The sequence below is a fragment of the Schistocerca gregaria genome, chromosome 4 (genome assembly GCF_023897955.1).
Source record: "Schistocerca gregaria isolate iqSchGreg1 chromosome 4, iqSchGreg1.2, whole genome shotgun sequence".
Lineage (NCBI taxonomy): Eukaryota > Metazoa > Arthropoda > Insecta > Orthoptera > Acrididae > Schistocerca > Schistocerca gregaria.
Window position 1 is genome coordinate 720,544,073 of NC_064923.1, and position 20,441 is coordinate 720,564,513.

Here is a 20,441-nt window from a genome sequence, read left to right on the forward strand (position 1 = left end):
ACCGACTACGGCTTCGTGACGCGGCGCGCGCCGCCGCTGCTCGAAGAGGAGGACGACGAGCCTTCCCCGGCCGCCGCCGCCGCCGCCGCGGTGCGGAAGAGCGCCAGCCTGCTGTCGCCGCCCGCGTGGTGGCGCCGCCACCGCAAGGACCAGCAGCCGCCGCCCGCCGCGCCCGCCTCTTCCTCCGCCTCCGCCTCCGGGGGCGGCGGCCGGCGCTGGCGCAGCCTGGGCGCGCTGATGCGCCTCCAGCAGCAGGCGCCCGCCCCCGCCGCCGCCGCCGCCGCCGCCCCCGCGCAGGCGCAGCCGCAGTCCTTCTACCTGCTGGACGACTTCCTGCGGCCGGCCCGCGGCGCCACGCGCCAGCACGCCTCCAACACCAGCTCGTCAGACTCGCTCGAGCTGTCGTCGCCGGTGCCGCCGCCCGTACCGCCCCCACCGCCCCCGCTGCGGCTGCTCGCGTGCCGCGACTGCTCCTGCCGCCGCTACGACACGGTACAGACGCCACTCGCCTCGCTACTAACATCGACCACAAACGCTCACTACTAACACGTCATCGCTGCGCTTCGACGCGATATCGATAAACTGAAATTATAAGTCTCTCGGCGTGTTCCGCGTTCCAAATAAACCGAAGAAGTTTTCCTTCCTCCAGTCTCGGTGCAACTATAGATGTAGGTGGAGTGACGAAACTACTGTAGACTATAGCAAGTAATCGTAGACTACACTACTGGCCATTAAAATTGCTAAACCACGAAGTTGACGTGCTACAGACCCGGAATTTAACCGGCAGGAAGAAGACTGGCAATGGGAAGAAAAGCGTTTCTGAAGAAGAGAAATTTGTTAACATCGACTATTGGTTTAAGTGTTAGGAAGTCGTTTCTGAAAGTATTTGTATGGAGTGTAGCCATGTATGGAAGTGAAACATGGACGATAAATAGTTTGGTCAAGAAGAGAATTGAAGCTTTCGAAATGTGGTGCTACAGAAGAGTGCTGAAGATTAGATGGGTAGATCACATAACTAATGAGGAGGTATTGAATAGGATAGGGGAGAAGAGAAGTTTGTGGCACAACTTGACTAGAAGAAGGGATCGGTTGGTAGGACATGTTTTGAGGCATCAAGGGATCACAAATTTAGCATTGGAGGGCAGCGTGGAGGGTAAAAATCGTAGAGGGAGACCGAGAGATGAGTACACTAAGCAAATTCAGAAGGATGTAGGTTGCAGTAGGTACTGGGAGATGAAGCAGCTTGCACAGGATAGAGTAGCATGGAGAGCTGCATCAAACCAGTCTCAGGACTGAAGACAACAACAACAACAACAACAACATGGAGAATGGTCTGTTGGTTTATTGTGGGTAGCCACAAGTATAACTATGACCTTCCGCTTTGTAGAGACAGAGCTCCGACAATGTCACGGTGTATTGGTCGGGATAGGCCTCGAAACTCAGTTGTTGTGTAGGTACCACCTCAAATATTTGGCGGGCCGGATACCGGGGAAGCCCGGTCAGCTAACGCGGGCCGGTCTGCCGGCCCTCGCGGGCCGGTTTCGGCCCGCGGGCCCTAGTTTGGAGAGCCCTGATCTAGAGTTTCCCATCGAAAAGATGTGATGAGATCTTTGGTCTGATTCGCCCCATTCGGACGGGCATTGTCTTGCAGCAAAACGATGTCCTTGCTCAACTTCTATGGACTGTTTGCTTTGATTCTGGTGTGACGTAGGCCACCCATGTATCATCACCGTTGTTGTGGTACCGCTCAAGGAAAGTCAGTGCACTGTCTAAACTTTTGGTTTTGTGCACATCCGTCAACATTTTCGGTACCCAAGGTGCGCACGATTTTCGGTAATTCAAGTGCTCGGTCACAATGCCATACAAAACACTGCGAGAAACATTAGGAAAGTTGAAACTTCCTGGCAGATTAAAACTGTGTGCCCGACCGAGACTCGAACTCGGGACCTTTGCCTCTCGCGGGCAAGTGCTCTACCAACTGAGCTACCGAAGCACGACTCACGCCCGGTACCGGACCATTCACACAAGGTTGGCGCCGGTGGCGACAGTTTCCGACCGATTTCTCATACACAAACAGCAGTTGACCGACGTTGCCTAGTGAAAAGTTATTGCCATGCCTCGTGTAACGAGGACATTTGTGTACCATCACGCTTACGACTTTTGATAAAGGTCGGATTAGAGCCTATCGCGATTTCGGTTTATCGTATCGCGGCATTGCTGCTCGCGTTGGTCGAGATCCAATGACTGTTAGCAGAATATGGAATCTGTGGGTTCAGGAGCGTAATATGGAACGCCGTGCTGGATCTCAACAGTCTCGTATCACTAGCAGTCGAGATGACAGACATGTTATCCGCATGGTTGTAACGTATCGTGCAGCCACGTCTCGATCGATCAGTCAACAGATGGGGACGTTTCCAAGACAACAACCATCTGCACGAACAGTTCGAGACATTTGCAGCAGAATGGAGGGCTGTATTCGTCATCACCCGACGTGATGGTATGGGGCGCCATTGGTTACACGTCTCGGTCACCTCTCGTTCGTAATGACGGCACTTTGAACAGTGGACGTTACATTTCAGACGTATCACGAACCGTGGCTCTACCCATCGATTCGATCCCTGCGAAACACTACATTTCTGCAGGATAATGCACGATCGCATGTTGCAGGTCCTGTAGCAGGCCTTTCTGGATACAGAAAATGTTCGACTGCTGCCCTGGCCAGCACATTCTCCAGATCTCTCACCAATTGAAAACGTCTGGTCAATGGTGGCCGAGCAACTGGCTCGTCACAATACGCCAGTCACTACTTTTGAACAACTGTGGTATCGTGTTGAAGCTGCATGGGTATCTGTAGCTGTACACGCCATCCAAGCTGTGTTTGACTGAGGCATATCAATGCCCAGGCGTATCAACGCCACATACCGTCAGGTGGCTTGCGGAGTATGGATGTAGATGTAGATGTTATTACGGCCGGAGGTGGTTGTTCTGGGTACTGATGTCTCAGGATCTACGCACCCAAATTGGGTGAAAATGTAATCACATGTCAGTTCTAGTATAATATATTTGTCCAATGAATACCCGTTTATCATCTGCATTTCGTTTTGGTGTAGCAATTTTAATGGCCAGTAGTGTAGATTGCCTTGGACCTGTACACTAAGTGTGTTGCATACCTATCGGGCGTTGCCTCATTTCCATCGCTTTCTTTGCGTATATGCTTTAGAAGCTGGAAGTAGTTAGCGTCTAGAAAGTGATTGATGGTATAAGAGGGTCGCGCAACCTATGGAACGTTGTTATTCTATATAATTAATCGCCTGTTACTTAAAAATAAATACTACTTACAACAAAATTTAAATTGTCGTTGTTTAATTCAGTTTTTATTCGAAAATTGTTGATTTGTAACGTGAAAAAGAGAAATGTTGTAGTAAAAATAAAAAAGTAATACACATTCATCATACAGCGCTAGAAATCGCAATTTCTTAAAAATAATGTACAGTTTAAAAAAAATTCAAAACGAAAGCATATCAGACATCGTTTCAGTTCTTCGCCGAGCTTATATAAAGCATATTTATGTGTCAATCTTAAATAACTTTTACACTTAAAACTTGAAACTCCTGCTTTTGATCATGATAAACTTTCTCTTGAGTTCAAAGTAACAACAAAAATTACATACATTTATGTTGTATTTGAGAACTTAATTTGTACTTCCTTGAAAAGTAATTATTATGATTATGTAAAAGAGCTGGAATTACTTGATCAGCTAATTTTTGTTGCACATAAAATGCAATTTATATACGGCATGGGCAAACAAAAAAAGAGGCATCGTCGCCTCACAATTTCTCTCACGCACAATAAATTGTGTTTTTTTTTTCCTACCAATACTATCGGAAACGCTGACATTTAGTACGTCATTTATGTACTGTGCGAAAACTACCGCACCGTAGGTTTGATAGAGCGCATCTCTAGTTGAAGGTAAGTGTCGTGTAGCTGCCAGACTGGTGTAAGCCTATCTATTTGACTCATATTTTGGCGGATTGCGTTTCAGTATCGCTAATGACTCTCGTATACCACGAGGCTGCATGGACTACATTGGAAAACTAACCGCCGTAGAAAGTAATTGAGGTAATCGCCATCGATCCAACCATGCACGTCCACGTATATAACCAGCAACGATGACCAATTTTCTATTTATTTATTTACTTTCCTTTTCTTAATTTATTTGTATTCAAAATACAGTTATCGAATCTTATTCATTATGAAGTAGTGTGATTAAAATTTCTTCTTATAAAAAGTAATGTAATTAAACATAATCAGCGTCTTCTGCCACACCGATTCATGAAACAGGAGACGATCAAAGTAATTGTGTATTTCCGCGTGAAGATACGCTTGGATCGTGGTACTGTCGGCCAACAAATGAAAATGTAAATATATAAATGAATCTTTCTTCGCATGAACTTAAATATAGTACCTATAATGGAAAGCGAATTAACGTAGAGGGCATCTTCTGCCAAATTAAGTGACGCAAAAAAGCATCGTCTGCTATTGATAAAGACTGTGGCACCTTAAGTCATTGGACTAAACCATATCTGGTTGTTAAAGTCTCTTTTTATCGTGAATTTGACTAAGACTACTTGTATCTTCTTCCTTGCCAACAGAGGTGCGGTGATTTGTGTTAGATTAAATCTTCTTGATCGTGGGAAGTATATTTAAAATGAAGTGGAGGGAATGCAACGAGAAAATATAAGGCAAATATAATTGAAATTAAAAGTAGAACTTCTGTCTTGTCACCAAATTTGCGGTACTTTGGTATCATCTACATCTACATCCACAATCCGCAAGTCACATGACGGTGTGTGGTGGAGAGTACTTTCTCTTTATACTTCTTTTTGAGTCTGCACGGATGGAGGCGAGCCACTAAATACCCTACTAAATGTTACTCGGCATTTGCTTCTCTTTTTAAAAGGAAGAACGTCATGTACCCTGTCGCGTTTCTTTTGGTCGTAGAATCCGGTTTATCATCACGAGTGAGAATATTAACAGATGTTATGCTTTCTGGAGTGTTTCAGCCTATAATTTCAAGTTTATGTTTCATTAAAACCCACAGCTCTCTCCAATTTGTATACATGAAACTAAGCTCGTCGCTGTCTACATGGCCACAGGTGACGCACGTGGGTCAGGCTGCTGGCTGAATTGCACAGAATTTGAAATTTCTTGGGAGTTTCCTGTTTACTCTGCCTTCACTTGAGATAGCAGATGTGAACTGTGGCCATTTCTCTGTATGACTGACCAGTCTTTGTGCTTGCATGTTTGTTCGACCACGTTGCTTGTGTTGACTGTTACGAGATCCTTATACATGCCGTTAACCTACATAATCAGTTTGGCAGATATTCTCATACGGATACAGCTGTCTTCCAGTAACAAGCACTTTAAGTGATGCAAATCATTTGGGATGTGTCTGACATCGGTCGGCGGGACGATGTTTGGCCCAGTGGTCTCGTTGACCTCTCGACCACTGTGATAGCGCTTCAGCTAACTAGAGTAAATTAACTGTGTGATTTACGTTTCTGCAGAATGTCAAGTGGTAGGAGCCAACCGCCAGTCCACAGTAGTTAGCTTGGGCGTCACGTGCTCTCGATGTTGCCGGATTTATAACCACGTGGCCGCAACACTGAATCTTCGTTCAGAGGAATAGGAATATCTTCAATAATAGTCAACAGTGTCATATGACGCATAGTTTCACGCCAAGAAAACTTCGCAACAACCGAACCAGTAACGGCGCTATTTGTTTTTAACTAAAAGGATTGCGAAAAGTGGCAGATCACTGCTTTTTATTATTATTATTTGTTCGAATTAACCTCTGTTCTTCCACAGTTGCTGACTCACCATCTCAATTTTTGACGAAATAGCTACAGCATGTCTTACTTTTCCAGCTGTTTTTGATGGAGTTGTAGAGCTCTGATAGAGGCTGCAAAAATTAAAAGAAACGTTCAGTGAGTAAACTTCGTTATTAATTGTGGATGATTTGGCTGGTAAGACACGGGTCATTTACATATACGAAGACAGCTGATACATCCTATCAAGCTACTGAATAAGAGTTGAAAATTCAGTTTCATTCGTGTATCTGGCGACATGCTCTAGTGGTAGTGTTACATTAACAGTTACTTTTCACGGGTTCCATACAAAAACTTAGGATTTAATATTGTTTCATCTGTGAGCGGACAACTTCGCAGACGTCTTGGAAGAAATAACTGTAAGAGTAACAAGACGAATTGTATTCACAGGCTCGTTATGAGACGGCTGCTTTTTCTCTAGGAATACGAGCATGCATGTGATGAAAGTGACAAGAGATTACATATTGATTCTGTATTTCTGGATTTCCGGAAGGCTTTTCACACTGTACCCCGCAAGCGGCTTGTAGTGAAATTGCATGTTTATGGAATATCGCCTCAGTTATATGACTGGATTCGTGGCAGAGACGTCACACGATTTGGGAGACAATCTGAGCAGCCCTCTTATGATGTTTGCAGTTGACGTTGTAGTTTATCGACTAATAAAGTCTTCAGAAGATCAAAACAAATTGCAAAACGATTTAGAAAACATATCCGAATGGCGCGAAAATTGGCAATTGATCCAAAATAACGAAAAGTGTGAAGTTATCCACATGACTGCTACAAGGAATCCTTTCAACTTCGGTTACACGATAAATCAATTAAATTTAAAGGCCGTAAATTCAACTAAATACCTAGGAACTAAATTACAAACAACTTAAATTGGAAGGAGCACGTAGAAAATGTTGTGGGGAAGGCTAACCAAAGACTACGTTTTATTGGCAGTACGCTTAGAAAATGTAACAGATCTACTAAGGAGACTGCCTACGCTACGTTTGTCCGCCCTATTTTAGAATACTGCTGCGTGGTGTGGGATCCTTGCCAGATAGGACTGACGGAGTACATCGAAAAAGTTCAAAGAAGGGCGGCACGTTTTGTATTATCGCGAAATAGGATAGAGAGTGTCACTGAAATGATACAGGATTTGGGATGGACGTCATTAAAACAAAGGCGTTTTTCGTTGCGGCGGAATCTTCTCACGAAATTCCAATCACTAACTTTCTCCTCTGAATACGAAAATATTTTGTTGACACCGACTTACATAGGGAGAAACTATCACCATGATAAAATAAGGAAAATCAGAGCTCGTACGGTAAGATATAGGTGTTCGTTCTTTCCGCGCGCTATACGAGATTGGAACAATGGAGAACTGTGAAGGTGGTTCGATGAACCCTCTGCCAGGCACTTAAATGTAATTTGCAGAGCGTCCACGTAAATGCAGATGTAGATGTAAGATAACAGCTCCGGGGTAACACTTCTTCGCCCTAGGAGGACACGAAAACGTTTGCCCTACGTTTCCTGTATAGCTCGAGTTATGTAAATTGTTCAAAACAATGTCGCATCGTCTGCATATCAGCGAATGTACACTTGTGTGATTAACTGTATCCCGACACCTATCAGTGGATATTAATATGGAATGTGTCCACCCTTCGCCCTTATAACGGCTTGAATTATGCTGGGGATCCTTTCACTGAGGTGTCTCGATGTATGTTGAGGAACGGCAGCCCATTATTTCTTAGGAGCTGAAACCAGAGAACGTAGAGATATTGGACGCTGTGATGTGGAGCAACGACGACGCTCTGACTCATACCAAACGTTTTCTACTGGTTTCAGGCGGGGACGCTGGGCAGATCAATCCATTTCAGAAATACTGTTGACCACAAAGCAGTGCCTCATACATGCTGCTTTATGACAGGGTGCATCACCTTGGTGATGCAAACAATCATCGCCTCCGAACTATTTTGCTGCTGCAGGCACCACGCAATGCCGGAAAATGTCTTCATATCCTTCTGTATTTAGCGTTTTGCTAAGCAGAGTAAGTAGAGACATATTAACCACGAAAAATAAGCCGCACCTTACCACAGCCTCCTATGTACTTTATTAAATAAATGTCGTGCGACTTGGGCCTACCGTCGGGTAGACCGCTCGCCTGCTGTAAGTCTTTCGATTTGACGCCACTTCGGCGACTTGCGCGTCGATGGAGAGGAAATGATGATGATTAAGAGAACACAACACGCAGTTGCTGAGCGGAGAAAATCTCGGACCGAGCCGGGAATCGAACCCGGGCCCTTAGGATTGACATTCTATCACGCTGACCATTTTTTAATTTTTTTTTATTTTTAAAGAATGTTCAGTTATGAGTGGGTGAAGACAAGGCGGGCAGGGGTCGGAACACGAGCCTGGCCGCAATGTCTCCCCCCCCCCCCCCCCCCCCACCGTCCTTGAATCACTCCCTCAAAGAAGCTTTTTTATTTATTTTTGTTTTATTTTATTATTTTTATTATGTTTTTTTCACCAGGAACAGGGTAAATCAACAAAAGATCTTTATTGGTACAAACTTAAATACAACAAAAATGCCATCCTTCCGGCAAAAATAACACAAGACATGATACTCGTACAAGGTGAGCAATTTTTTTTTTTTTATGAACAAGGTGTAGGGAAAAAAACTAATAATACTGATGGAAGCTAAGAGGTGTAAAGCAATAGACAGTGGAGTGAGGGAAAAACCAGTGTTTTCTGGTGTAGTGCATAAAAGAAAGGAGGCGTGTGTCCATGCGCCTACTCCACTGTGGGTTACAATGTAGAAAGCAGCGCGAAGGGTCTCAGATGTCAGCAGGGGGGGCGGGAGTGCTGTCGGCGTGTGGTACCATCCAACTGAGCGGGGGTGACGTAAAGATCGCGTGTAGGTAATTAGCGAAGAAGGCACGGTAGCGCGGTCGCTGTTCGACTTCACTGTGGGCGGTTTGTAAGTACTGCCAGAAATCAAGGCGTGATTTGTCGCCATCATTCTACATGTAGGTGATGGTCCATCCCTTGACCCATACAATCTCATGATTTTTGGTGGCGGGGAAATAAGTATTCTCAGGATGGATAGAAGTCCAGGGTCAATCAAGTCCGGCGGAACACGGAGGTAACAGGCAACGAACCGTCGGGCAAGTTTCCAGACGTCACTGGTGGCAGCACAAGTCAGTTGATGGACATCGTCATCCACGAGGTGGCAGATGGAGCAGAGTGGAGAGTCCGTTAGTCCGATGGCGTGAAGACGATGGTTTGTGGCGAATTTTTCATTTGCGACTTGGTACCATGTTGCCCGGACGTTGGAGGGAAGAAAAGGCTGGACCATTCAGCTACCCGGAGCGGACATGTACTTCATTGTTGGCACTACACACGACGGCATTTAACGTTGTGGTTGTTCCTTCGCATTTCCAATCAGACCGCCAAGAGGCAGCTCTAGAAGGGTTGAAATGTCCTTGAGGGATTTGTTACTAAGGTGAATTCCAATAACTAGTTCCCTTGACTCAGGTATTCTGATGCTGCTTCTCTACTGATTACACAATATTCCTCGCCTCCTGTTCTATTGACGGTCCATCTCTCGTGACATCTAGTGGTCAATTCCGCATTGCATGATGGTGTCCGGACACTTTTGTTCACGTAGTGTATGTGGGCTTTCATTCAAGGGAAGCAGAAAGTGAAATAATAAACCTGAAAATAACATTACTCCGAAATGAAAACCAGAGTCCAAAGTAAATGCTGTCTGAAGTGTACTTCTTTACACGCGAGTCAAATCAATACTAATCCAATACCGTGTTCCGATACCACGTTCGTTGTTGCAAGCACGACCATTTGAGGACACGACCTGACTCATTGGTATAGGATATAAATTCCGTAAGTGAATCTGCGACCATGATGAATTTATGCGTGTAAAATCGCCTAAATGAAAATGTACCGTTTATTATTATCACCAGATGTGCTACTAAGATACATAAGAATCAGTGGTAAAACAAGTTCAGGCGTCACATCAGATAAAACCTATGGTTTAGTGGGGCGGACGCTGCCTTTTCGGCTCAAACGTTTATTAAAATACAAATGCTAGCTGAGATTCAGCGCTGGGGAGTAGGCCGCCCTCGTTTTGCAGGTGTGCGTAACAATGTTGATAACCTTCGGGGACATTGAACTTTTGGTTCTGGCAATGACCTTGACAAACATCCGATTTTACAGTGCTACTCGTTCATGTAAATATGTTCGTGTTTTAAAATTTTACATACAAGATGGAATGAAACGAATAAACCACGAAACGAAATCAACAGAAATGATAAGCCTGTCAGCGCTTCTCTTTTGCACAGAAACTTGATACGCGTATTTTAACCACAACATCCCTGTAAAACAAAGATTACAGCCATAGCCAGAGTGAAATGGGCAAAATACATGATGCGCGGGGGAGTATCACAATGTCCACAGCGCGCCGCCTGCACAGCGAGAGCGCTCTAGGAGCGAAGCGTGGAACTTCGACCTCACATTCTGCGACTGCCCGCCATCTACAACGCTGGAGCAGTAGCTTCTCACAGCGCCCGCTAGGTGGCTCTGTGGTTGCTCCAGCTGAATGTAGCTGAACTTCCTTTGTCAACTGCAGAGAGAAATACAGCTAGCTGGCTGGCTGTTGTACGAAACATTTAGGATTACTGACATATACTGAGATGTTCAATGTGCTTTTTGACTAATTGTAGGCATAAACTGTGAAATAAAGGACTCTTAACAGCAGAACCTTTTATATAACTTATTTCATATATGTTCAAATAGATTTCGGGCTTGCAGCCGGTCGTCGTAAACTTCTTCGCACGATATTTCGGCTGGACAACTGCCAGCCATCTTCAGGTGAGCCGAACGAGGATTCGCCGGGAAAATTTCAAATTTTATTTCATATAATCAGTCTCATGCAGGTTCGTTACTATGTGTTTTGCGCCCTAGGCGACAATTGAAAAATGACGCGCCGTCTTTTTTTTACTACCATAGGTCTACACGAAAGCGCCCACCTCCATCAACATCCAATGGCAAAACAATGCGAATCTCCTTTAACACTTTTATTAATCATTTAAACTAAGGTCACTAGACGATCTTATTTTCCGGGGCAGTCCTCAGTTTTCGTACTCAGTCCTCAATTCCTTTACAAGTGAATGAGGAAAACAAATGTCCTTAGTCTGTTATTTTTTGTCCTCAGTTTTTGAAAGTTCCCAAAGTAATTAAAATAGAAGGATTGTGCTGAACATTTTAAACTAGAACTCAGTGGAATGCACCGGTGTAGTCTAATTTGGGATTGATTACTTAATTTACTTAATTCCAAGAAAATGAACTAATAAAGGCGTGGAACTATTTCCATGAAACACAACATCGACGTTATTAATATCTGTTTCACTGTTCAAATTACAAATAATTCTAAGGTTTCTTTTCCTAACGGTGCATGGTGCCTGGTCTCTACACACTAAATTACAGGCCCATATCGTTAACATCGATATGCAGCAGGACTTTGGAGCATATATTGTGTTCGAACATTATGAATTACCTCGAAGGAAACGGTCTATTGACACACAGTCAACATGGGTTTAGAAAACATAATTCCTGTGAAACACGACTAGCTCCTTACTCACATGAAGTGCTGAGTACTATTGACAAGGGATTTCATATCAATTCCGAATTCCTGCATTTCCAGAAGGCTTTCGACACTGTACGTCACAAGCGGCTAGTAGTAAAATTGCGTGCTTATGGAATATCGTCTCAGTTATGTGACTGGATTTGCGATTTCCTGTCAGAGAGGTCACAGTTCGTAGTAACTGACGGAAAGTCATCAAGTAAAACAGAAGTGATTTCAGGCGTTCCCCAAGGTAGTGTTATAGGCCCTTTGCTGTTCCTTATCTCTACAAACGATTTGGAAGACAATCTGCGCAGCCGTCTTCGGTTGTTTGCAGATGACGCTGTTGTTTACCGACTAATGAAGTCATCAGAAGATCAAAACAAACTGCAAAACGATTTAGAAAAAAATATGTGAATGGTGCGAAAAGTGGCAGTTGACCCTAAATAACGAAAGGTGCGAGGTCATCTACATGAGTGCGAATAGGAACGCGTTAAACTTCGGTTACACAATAAATCAGTCTAATCTAAAAGCCGTAAATTCAATTAAATACTTAGTTATTACAATTACGAACAACTTAAATTGGAAAGGACACATAGAAAATGGTGTGGAGAAGGCTAACAAAAGGCTGCGTTTTATTGGCAGGACACAGAAAATTTAACAGACCTGCTAAGGAGACTGCCTACACTACGCTTGTCCGTCCTCTTTTAGAATACAGCTGCGCGGTGTGGGATCCTTACCAGGTAGGACCGACGGAGTACATCGAAAACGTTCAAAGAAATGTAGCACGTTTTGTATTATTGCGAAATATGTGAGTGTCACAGAAATGATACAGGATTTGGGCTGGAAATCATTAAAAGAAGGACGTTTTTCGTTGCGACGGAATGTTCTCACGGAATTCCATCACCTACTTTCTCTTCCGAATGCAAAAATATTTTGTTGACAACCGACCTACATGGGGAGTAACGATCACGACGATAAAATAAGTGAAATCAGAGCTCGAAGGGAGAGATATAGTTGTTCTTTCTTTCCGCGCGCTATACGAGATAGAAAATTGTGAAGGTGGTTCGATGAACCCTCTGCCAGGCACTTAAATGTGATTTGCAGAGTATCGACGTACTTGTAGATACAGGTGTAGATGATAGCAAAGTCTCGATGATGTCTTGGCCATCAGCTTCTCCTGATCTGTACCCGATGGAGCCCATCTGCGACGCTATTGCGCGCCAGATCCGAGATCACAAGCCAGTGGCCTTTGTTTACGGAAGTTGCGTGACCTATGCCTAGACAACATAACCTACTGACGGATTGTCGAATCTATAGCATTCAGAATCGTTACTTTATTGCTTCGCAACGGTGGATTAACAAGCTATTAAGTAAGTGAACGCAATGTGTGGGCTCATCACTGCATATGTGGAATAAATTTGCAAGGCTTTGCCAAAAAATGAAGAGTAACAGCAAGTTTTTAGTACACAGAATTTGCTTTGGTGGCACATATCTTTTTCTTAGAAGCAAATGGCTGCTTTAAATTCGTCCGAATTCCAAAACCGGATAGAATCATGTCACTTAAGCTAGGAAAAAAAGAAGAGCAGCGTGTTCTTCCTGATTCCGCTGTCGTAAAATGTAATTCCCAGGACGTCTGCTATACTTTGTATTCGTCCAACAAAGACGACTGTTCTGCCTCCGTCTGCTTGTACTGGCGAGTATTTGAGTCATTACTCAAATGACGTAAGAAATCTTTTTTTAATTATTTATTTGTACTGTTGCTAGCGTCTAACAAGCAGGAACGAGAGAGGATCACTACGGCCTTACTGGGAAGTGGTTAACAATCGCGAAATAAATTACCAAAACTGCTGTAGTGTCCAATTTTCTGTAGGACGTGGTAGTCAATAGCAATCCGAATCTGATAATCAACTATTGTTTATTCTTTATTTAATAATTGTCAATAAACTAATCAATATTTCAAATGTTATATCCGCACATATAATACGAAGTGCGGAGCAGAGAGTAAATACGCGGCATGAAGGAAAACGACTGAGTAAACTATGCGAATGCATAAATCCAACATCTTATCAGAAAGGTTTCAGCACAATACAGTATACTTTGAAACTCCAGAGAAATTGTTATAAGTGATATTTTTCATTGATCTCATTTATTTATTCCGCATTCAATTGTAAGAAGTATCCCTACAGTAAGAATGAACTTCGTTTGTAGAGTTATGCGAGGTAATCTGCACTCATCGATTGAATACTCGAGGAAAAATTTCTCTGGAGAAATCACAGCAAACCTTCACCCACAGTAGGGTAGGCTATGAAACGAACACATTCGTCTTGCAGCGCTTCGGCTGAGCCGACTTCTGCAAATAGGCGACAAACCTTGCATAAAACGCTTCACAGAAAAAGCAGTGTTACCACTTCCGTGACGCGTGTAGATCAGCTGACGTCGTAGCGTCACGTGAGACTTCTGTAGCCCTACGGAAAATCTATTGATGCAGTTGCCTGTTTCTCCATAGTAACAGACAGCGTGAATGATACCTTATTATATTGGTATTTTATGCTACTTTTATTTACCTGGTGTTTAATTTAATATAACGCAACGCGTTTCGAACAAGTTCTGATCATCTTCAGGCGTTTATTCATATAGAAAATTGTTACTTGAAAATGAATTGTTTTGAACTGCTGTTAGCTGCTGGTGGGACTGGATATTTGGAGTGAGAGGGAAGGGCAGTGATTGCCTAGAAAGTGATGTCCAGTGATGTTTTTTGTTTATGTGCAGCTGTGTGTCGTTGTTTATTACAATTGACGGATGCAGCCCCGAATCCTCCCGCGGTCAGAAAAATGGTACCCAATCCTCCCAAGCCCGCAAGGGTCTGAAAAACGATGGGACCGAATCCTCCCGTTTGAAGCAAGTAGCAGTTCTAAACGTTTTGAATACTCCAAGCAGGCAAAGGAAAGCATATGAAGTTACAGTAAAAGATGTAAAAAAATGTTCGGGTATATTTTATGTTTAAAAGTTTTATCTTTTATCTTATTAAGATATTAAAAGTCCAGCTGACACAGCGCAAGTGACTAAGTCCCGCTCAAGGTCACGCGCAAAGCGTGCATAAGTGAATCAATATTTTTTGTTTAAAACATGGGAGGGGACGGGGAAGGAGGTAAAGAACATGGCAGAGATAATTATATTATTGTCTATAATACAACGTGCAGTGTGTCAGTTTGGGAGGATTCGGTCCCGTTACCTGCTTACCTACCTTGTTTCGGGAGCATTCGGGGCTGCGCCCCAATTGAAGCCACCACAGCTTTTGTGGGATGCAGATAGTTTTGCGACAGGTATTATGTTGCTGAAGTCGTGTGATACACTTTTCTGGATGTCAGTTCTGCGCTTACGATACTGGCGTCCCAAAGCATCTTATTTCATCCTTGGTATAATGGCGGGGATACTGTATAACTTTACTCTTTGTACTATTTATTATGTCATTGTCTTTCGACGTAATTCACTGCAGAAATTTTTCTATGTGCCTGTAGACACTGTACACTTAATACAATATGGCGGTCTTGTAGCGTGGATGGATGACGATTATCGCATTTTACAGCGATATTCACGACACTGACAATGCGGCCATCGTTTGTTTCGCATCATTTGCCTGGGAACTGGTTTAAGACTACCGAAGGATTTTCAGTTTTCGAATTCGGTTATCCCATTAAGAACGCCACATTTTGTCGTATGAATGAAAATTTCCGTTTCTTCCATAATATCCGTTGTTTCACATTTTCCTGTTTGTTGCAATATTTCAAGGTAATCTTCGAATTTCAAAGGTTGGCTGTATCTTTAATTTTAATATTAATACCTCAACAGCCCCTTCAGCAGCGAACAATAAGCAAAAAGTCCTATGTCAATATAGTTTAAGACAGTTTATTTTTAAATAATTTTGTGTATGCATAAACGTCTAAAGATGGGCAGAACATGCTCGAAACGCGCTGCGTTATGTTAAACTAAAAAAAACCCCAAACGTATCCAGTATGGCCACAATTAATTATGAATATTACGTGATCCGGTGTGCTAGTAACGTAGTAGCACATCCTCTTCGCTGGATATAGCGTAGCACATAGTTGGGAAACACAGTGTGTAATGGTTGCCGTCAGGTTGAGCGTCGTAGACGGCGCTAATACTGGGAGATGATTGCCGCTAGTGCTAAAGGAGACACGAACGAGATGGAAAGGTGTTGCGCGCTTGGTTGGAAACAATGTTTCGGTCAGAAGCGTGTTTGGAGCTCTGTTCCCGTGGCTAGGCAGAGCCGGGTAGCGTTCATCTCACGCTAGGTTAGGAGAGCCCTACGTCATAGTGACGTAGGCACGCGTCATCATGAGTTTCACGAGTTGTTTTATCGACTGTTGTGTGCATTCTGCATATATCGACTGTTGTGTGCGTCTTGAATCTGCATTGTTATTTGTTTATGTGCTTTCATTGTCCTATTGTCCGGTGTTGCTAGTGTGTACGTGGGCCCTAACGGAGATGAGAGAAGTTTCGAGCAGATCCATGAAGATAGTCTAAAAGATTTCACTATCTTTGGCTCTGAGCACTATGGGACTTAACTTCTGAGGTCATCAGTCCCCTATAACTCAGAACTACTTAAACCTAAGGACATCACACACATCCATGCACTTGGCAGGAAACGAACCTGCGACGTAGCGGTCGCACGGTTCCACATTGTAGCGCCTAGAACCGCTCGGCCACACCCACCGGCTCACTATCTTTCATAGTTGATTTACAACACGAAGGCAAAATTTAATGGACCTAGATGGTTTAATGTTTCTACAACATTCGGAATTACCTTAAGAATTTCTCAGTTTAACGTTTCTGCCTACGTGAATTATGTACCATTCATTGTATTTTACAAAAACACGGAACACTTTAATTTCTTCCTATTTCACGTTTTTATCCACATGATTTATTCAATATTAATCGGATTGAAAACGTGACTAGCACTTTTTTAACTTTCGTTATGTTTATGATTCCTTCATTCAGATATTCGTTACGTTCACGAAACACACAATAACATCCCACATTCTTTGGATTGCAGCTTAATAATTAATTACTTCACTTTTCTGTCCACACGGTTTATGCACGGTTCATCGGATTTAAAAAGAATGACAAGTCTTTTTTTTTTTTCGTTATGGCTCCTTCGCTCAGACATTAATTATGTTCATGAAATACACAATAATATCGCAAATCGTTGAAATGAATTGTTAAATGTAATTCCAACAAATTGTTGGAATTACATTTAACAATTCATTCAGCTGGGATGAGCATATCACACAACTCCTGGCACTTCGTTTGTACACATGTATTTACATTTAGCTTTGACGTTATCGGTACAACTGCAAAGATCGATATCTACATCTACATGATTACTCTTCAATTCACATTTAAGTGCTAGGCAAAGGTTTCATCGAACCACAATCATACTATCTCTCTACCATTCCACTCCCGAACAGCGCGCGGGAAAAACGAACACACAAACCTTTCTGTTCGAGCTCTGATTTCTCTTATTTTATTTTGATGATCATTCCTACCTATGTAGGTTGGGCTCAACAAAATATTTTCGCATTCGGAAGAGAAAGTTGGTGACTGAAATTTTGTAAATAGATCTCGCCGCGACGAAAAACGTCTTTGATTTAATGACTTCCATCCCAACTCGCGTATCATATCTGCCACACTCTCTCCCCTATTACGTGATAATACAAAACGAGCTGCCCTTTTTTGCACCCTTTCGATGTCCTCCGTCAATCCCACCTGGTAAGTATCCCACACCGCGAGGCAATATTCTAATAGAGGACGAACAAGTGTAGTGTAAGCTGTCTCTTTAGTGGACTTGTTGCATCTTCTAAGTAATTTTAACACCCAGGTATTCAGTTGAATTGACAGCCTCGAGAATTGTACTATTTATCTAGTAATGATAGTAATCGAATTCCAACGGATTTCTTTTGGAACTCATGTGGACCACCTCACACTTTTCGTTATTTAGCGTTAACTGACACCTGTCACACCATACAGTAATCTTTTCTAAATCGCTTTGCAACTGATACTGGTCTTCGGATGACCTTACTAGACGGTAAATTACAGCATCATCAGCGAACAACCTAAGAGAACTGCTCAGATTGTCACCCAGGTCATTTATACAGATCAGGAACAGAAGAGGTCCCAGGACGCTTCCCTGGGGAACACCTGATATCACTTCAGTTTTACTCGATGATTTGCCGTGTATTACTACGAACTGCGACCTTCCTGACAGGAAATCACGAATCCAGTCGCACAACTGAGACGATACCCCATAGGCCCGCAGCTTGATTAGAAGTCGCTTGTGAGGAACGGTGTCAAAAGCTTTCCGGAAATCTAGAAATACGGAATCAACTTGAGATCCCCTGTCGATAGCGGCCATTACTTCGTGCGAATAAAGAGCTAGCTGTGCTGCACAAGAAAAGAACGATATTTTCTGAAACCATGCTGATTACGTATCAATAGATCGTTCCCTTCGAGGTGATTCATAACGTTTGAATACAGTATATGCTCCAGTATACGTACTCATTTAGTCGATTTAGGTTATTTACGTCACGATGACGTAGCGTTACGTCACTATGACGTAGGGTTCTCCTAAGCTAGCCTGAGATGAATGCTACCCGGCAGAGCCACGTGTCGCGCGGTCGGCCACGTGCAGGCAGCCGGGAGGCGCTTCCGGCGCTGGCAGAGGGCAGGCAGGCAGCGCGCTGCTGACTGCTGACTCAGCGCAACAAGTCTCTCCAGCCGCCTGCAGCGCGACACACAGCTGCTTCCCAACCTATAGCTCGTCAGCGCGCGTGTAGCTGTGGTGCGAGGAAAAAAATGGTTCAAATGGCTCTGAGCACTATGGGACTCAACTGCTGTGGTCATTAGTCCCCTAGAACTTAGAACTATTTAAAACTAATTAACCTAATGACATCATACACATCCATGCCCGAGGCAGGATTCGAACCTGCGACCGTAGCAGTCGCACGGTTCCGGACTGCGCGCCTAGAACCGCGAGACCACCGCGGCCGGCGTGGTGCGAGGAGCAGTACTGCTTGTGGGAGGACTGCACAGGGCGGTTCCAAAAGGGGCGCACAAACTGAAGGACCTGGCCGAGAAGCCGAAATACGACAGGTTTGGAACAGAAATATGCACTCGAGGAAGTAATAATGTGTGACGAGGGCCTCCCGTCGGGTAGACCGCTCGCCTGGGGTAAGTCTTTCGATTTGACGCCACTAGGGAGACTTGCGCGTCGATGGGGTTGAAATGATGGTGGTTAGGACAACACAACACCCAGTCCCTGAGCGGAGAAAACTTCCGACCAAGTCGGGAACCGAATCCGGGCCCTTAGGATTGACAAGCTGTCGCGCTGACCACTTTTTAAACTTTTTTTTATAATTTCATGTTGTTCGTTGCATCTGATCGTGGCGGACGTCGAAAGACACCCTTTTAAGCTGTTTGTTGATCTGTTAACTCAGTTTTTTTCTTACAGAGGGCAGCTAACCCTCTGACCGAACACGCTGAGCTACCGTGCCGGCACCACTCAGCTACCGGGGGTGGACCTCGAGTAAGCAATCCAGAGCCAGTGAAAACTTCGGACTGTCAACAGCAACGAGGACAATCAATGCATACGTTCCCCAAGTACGGCAAAAATAACAGATAGGACGGATACTAAGACGCCAGCAAGCTCTCCCGACCGATACTTTAAACAACCGAACAATTATTATTATTATTATTATTATTATTATTATTATTATTATTATTATTATTATTATTATTATTATTACAGCGTTGATTAACAGAAATATCAAGCAATAACAACATTTTGCTATATTTCTGTTATCTTCTTCCAATCCTCGATAATCAGGGCATGCTCCGCTCTTTCGTTGACGATGTCATTCCAAGAACGTTATGGTGTGACGCGGTTACGTCTGCCAGTTGGTTTCTGTCCAAAATTTTCCTTGGCCACCTATGATCTGTCATCGTCAACAAAGCCTCATTCCACATTATTTGTTTTCTTTCAATTGTATCTATCGCTGTTTCTTTTGTCGTCATTCCACCTCACCATTAGGTATTTTTGCGATTCTTGGTATTCTTGGAGGAGAATGGGGAGAATAAACTGGATGGAAAGAGTGAGTAATGAAAGAGTGTTGGAAATGGTTGGTGAGAGAAGATGTCTGCTGAAGGTCGTAAGAGAAAGGAAAAAGAACTGGTTGGGACATTCACTGAGAAGGAAGTGCTTGCTAGTAGATGCTTTGGAAGGATTGGTTTGTGGGAGAAGACTGAGAGGAAGAAGGAGATACAAGAGGATAGATGACATAAAGGGTAGAGGAAAATATGCAGACCTGAAGAGGATGGCAGAAGACCGTACAGCCTGGAGAACTACCATGTGAAAACCCGCCTTTAGGCATAACACTGATGTTGATGATGATGATGTATTCTGGCGCTACTTCGTAAGTAACGCATTTCCAAGGCTATTACTATTCTTTTGAGACCAGCGTTTAAAATCGATAGTTCAGGTCCATAGCATAGGACAGTTCAAACATTAGCCCACCCACTGGTTTCTTGTTGTTGTTAGAAATGTTCTTGTCCCACCGAAAAGAGTTCATACACCCTTTTACAAAAAAAAAAATGGCTCTGAGCACTATGCGACTTAACTTCTCAGGTCATCAGGCGCCTAGAACTTAGAACTAATTAATTGCCACTCCCTGCACCAAGTGCCTATCCGCTGCAGATCTTCCTGTATTTTGCTACAATTTTCTAATGCTGCAACTTCTCTGTATACTACAGCATCATCCGCGGACGTCGTCTAAAAACCGTGTATACTAAGCGGAAAACGTTGTAGTATAAGGGGCAGTCAAATAAAAAGAAGACTGGAAAAAAGAAAGTTAACT

At 43.5% G+C, this 20,441-nt stretch overlaps 1 protein-coding gene across 1 annotated transcript in view; it reads left to right on the forward strand.

Annotated features, from left to right (window-relative positions):
* Nucleotides 1–237: 237 nt before the first annotated feature.
* LOC126268114 (dual specificity tyrosine-phosphorylation-regulated kinase 4-like) overlaps nucleotides 238–20,441 on the forward strand; it is a 413,129-nt gene continuing 392,925 nt past the window's right edge. The window contains exon 1 of the mRNA XM_049973636.1: nucleotides 238–492. Within this exon, the coding sequence (XP_049829593.1) occupies nucleotides 238–492 (255 nt within the window). The remainder of the gene's footprint in view (nucleotides 493–20,441) is intronic.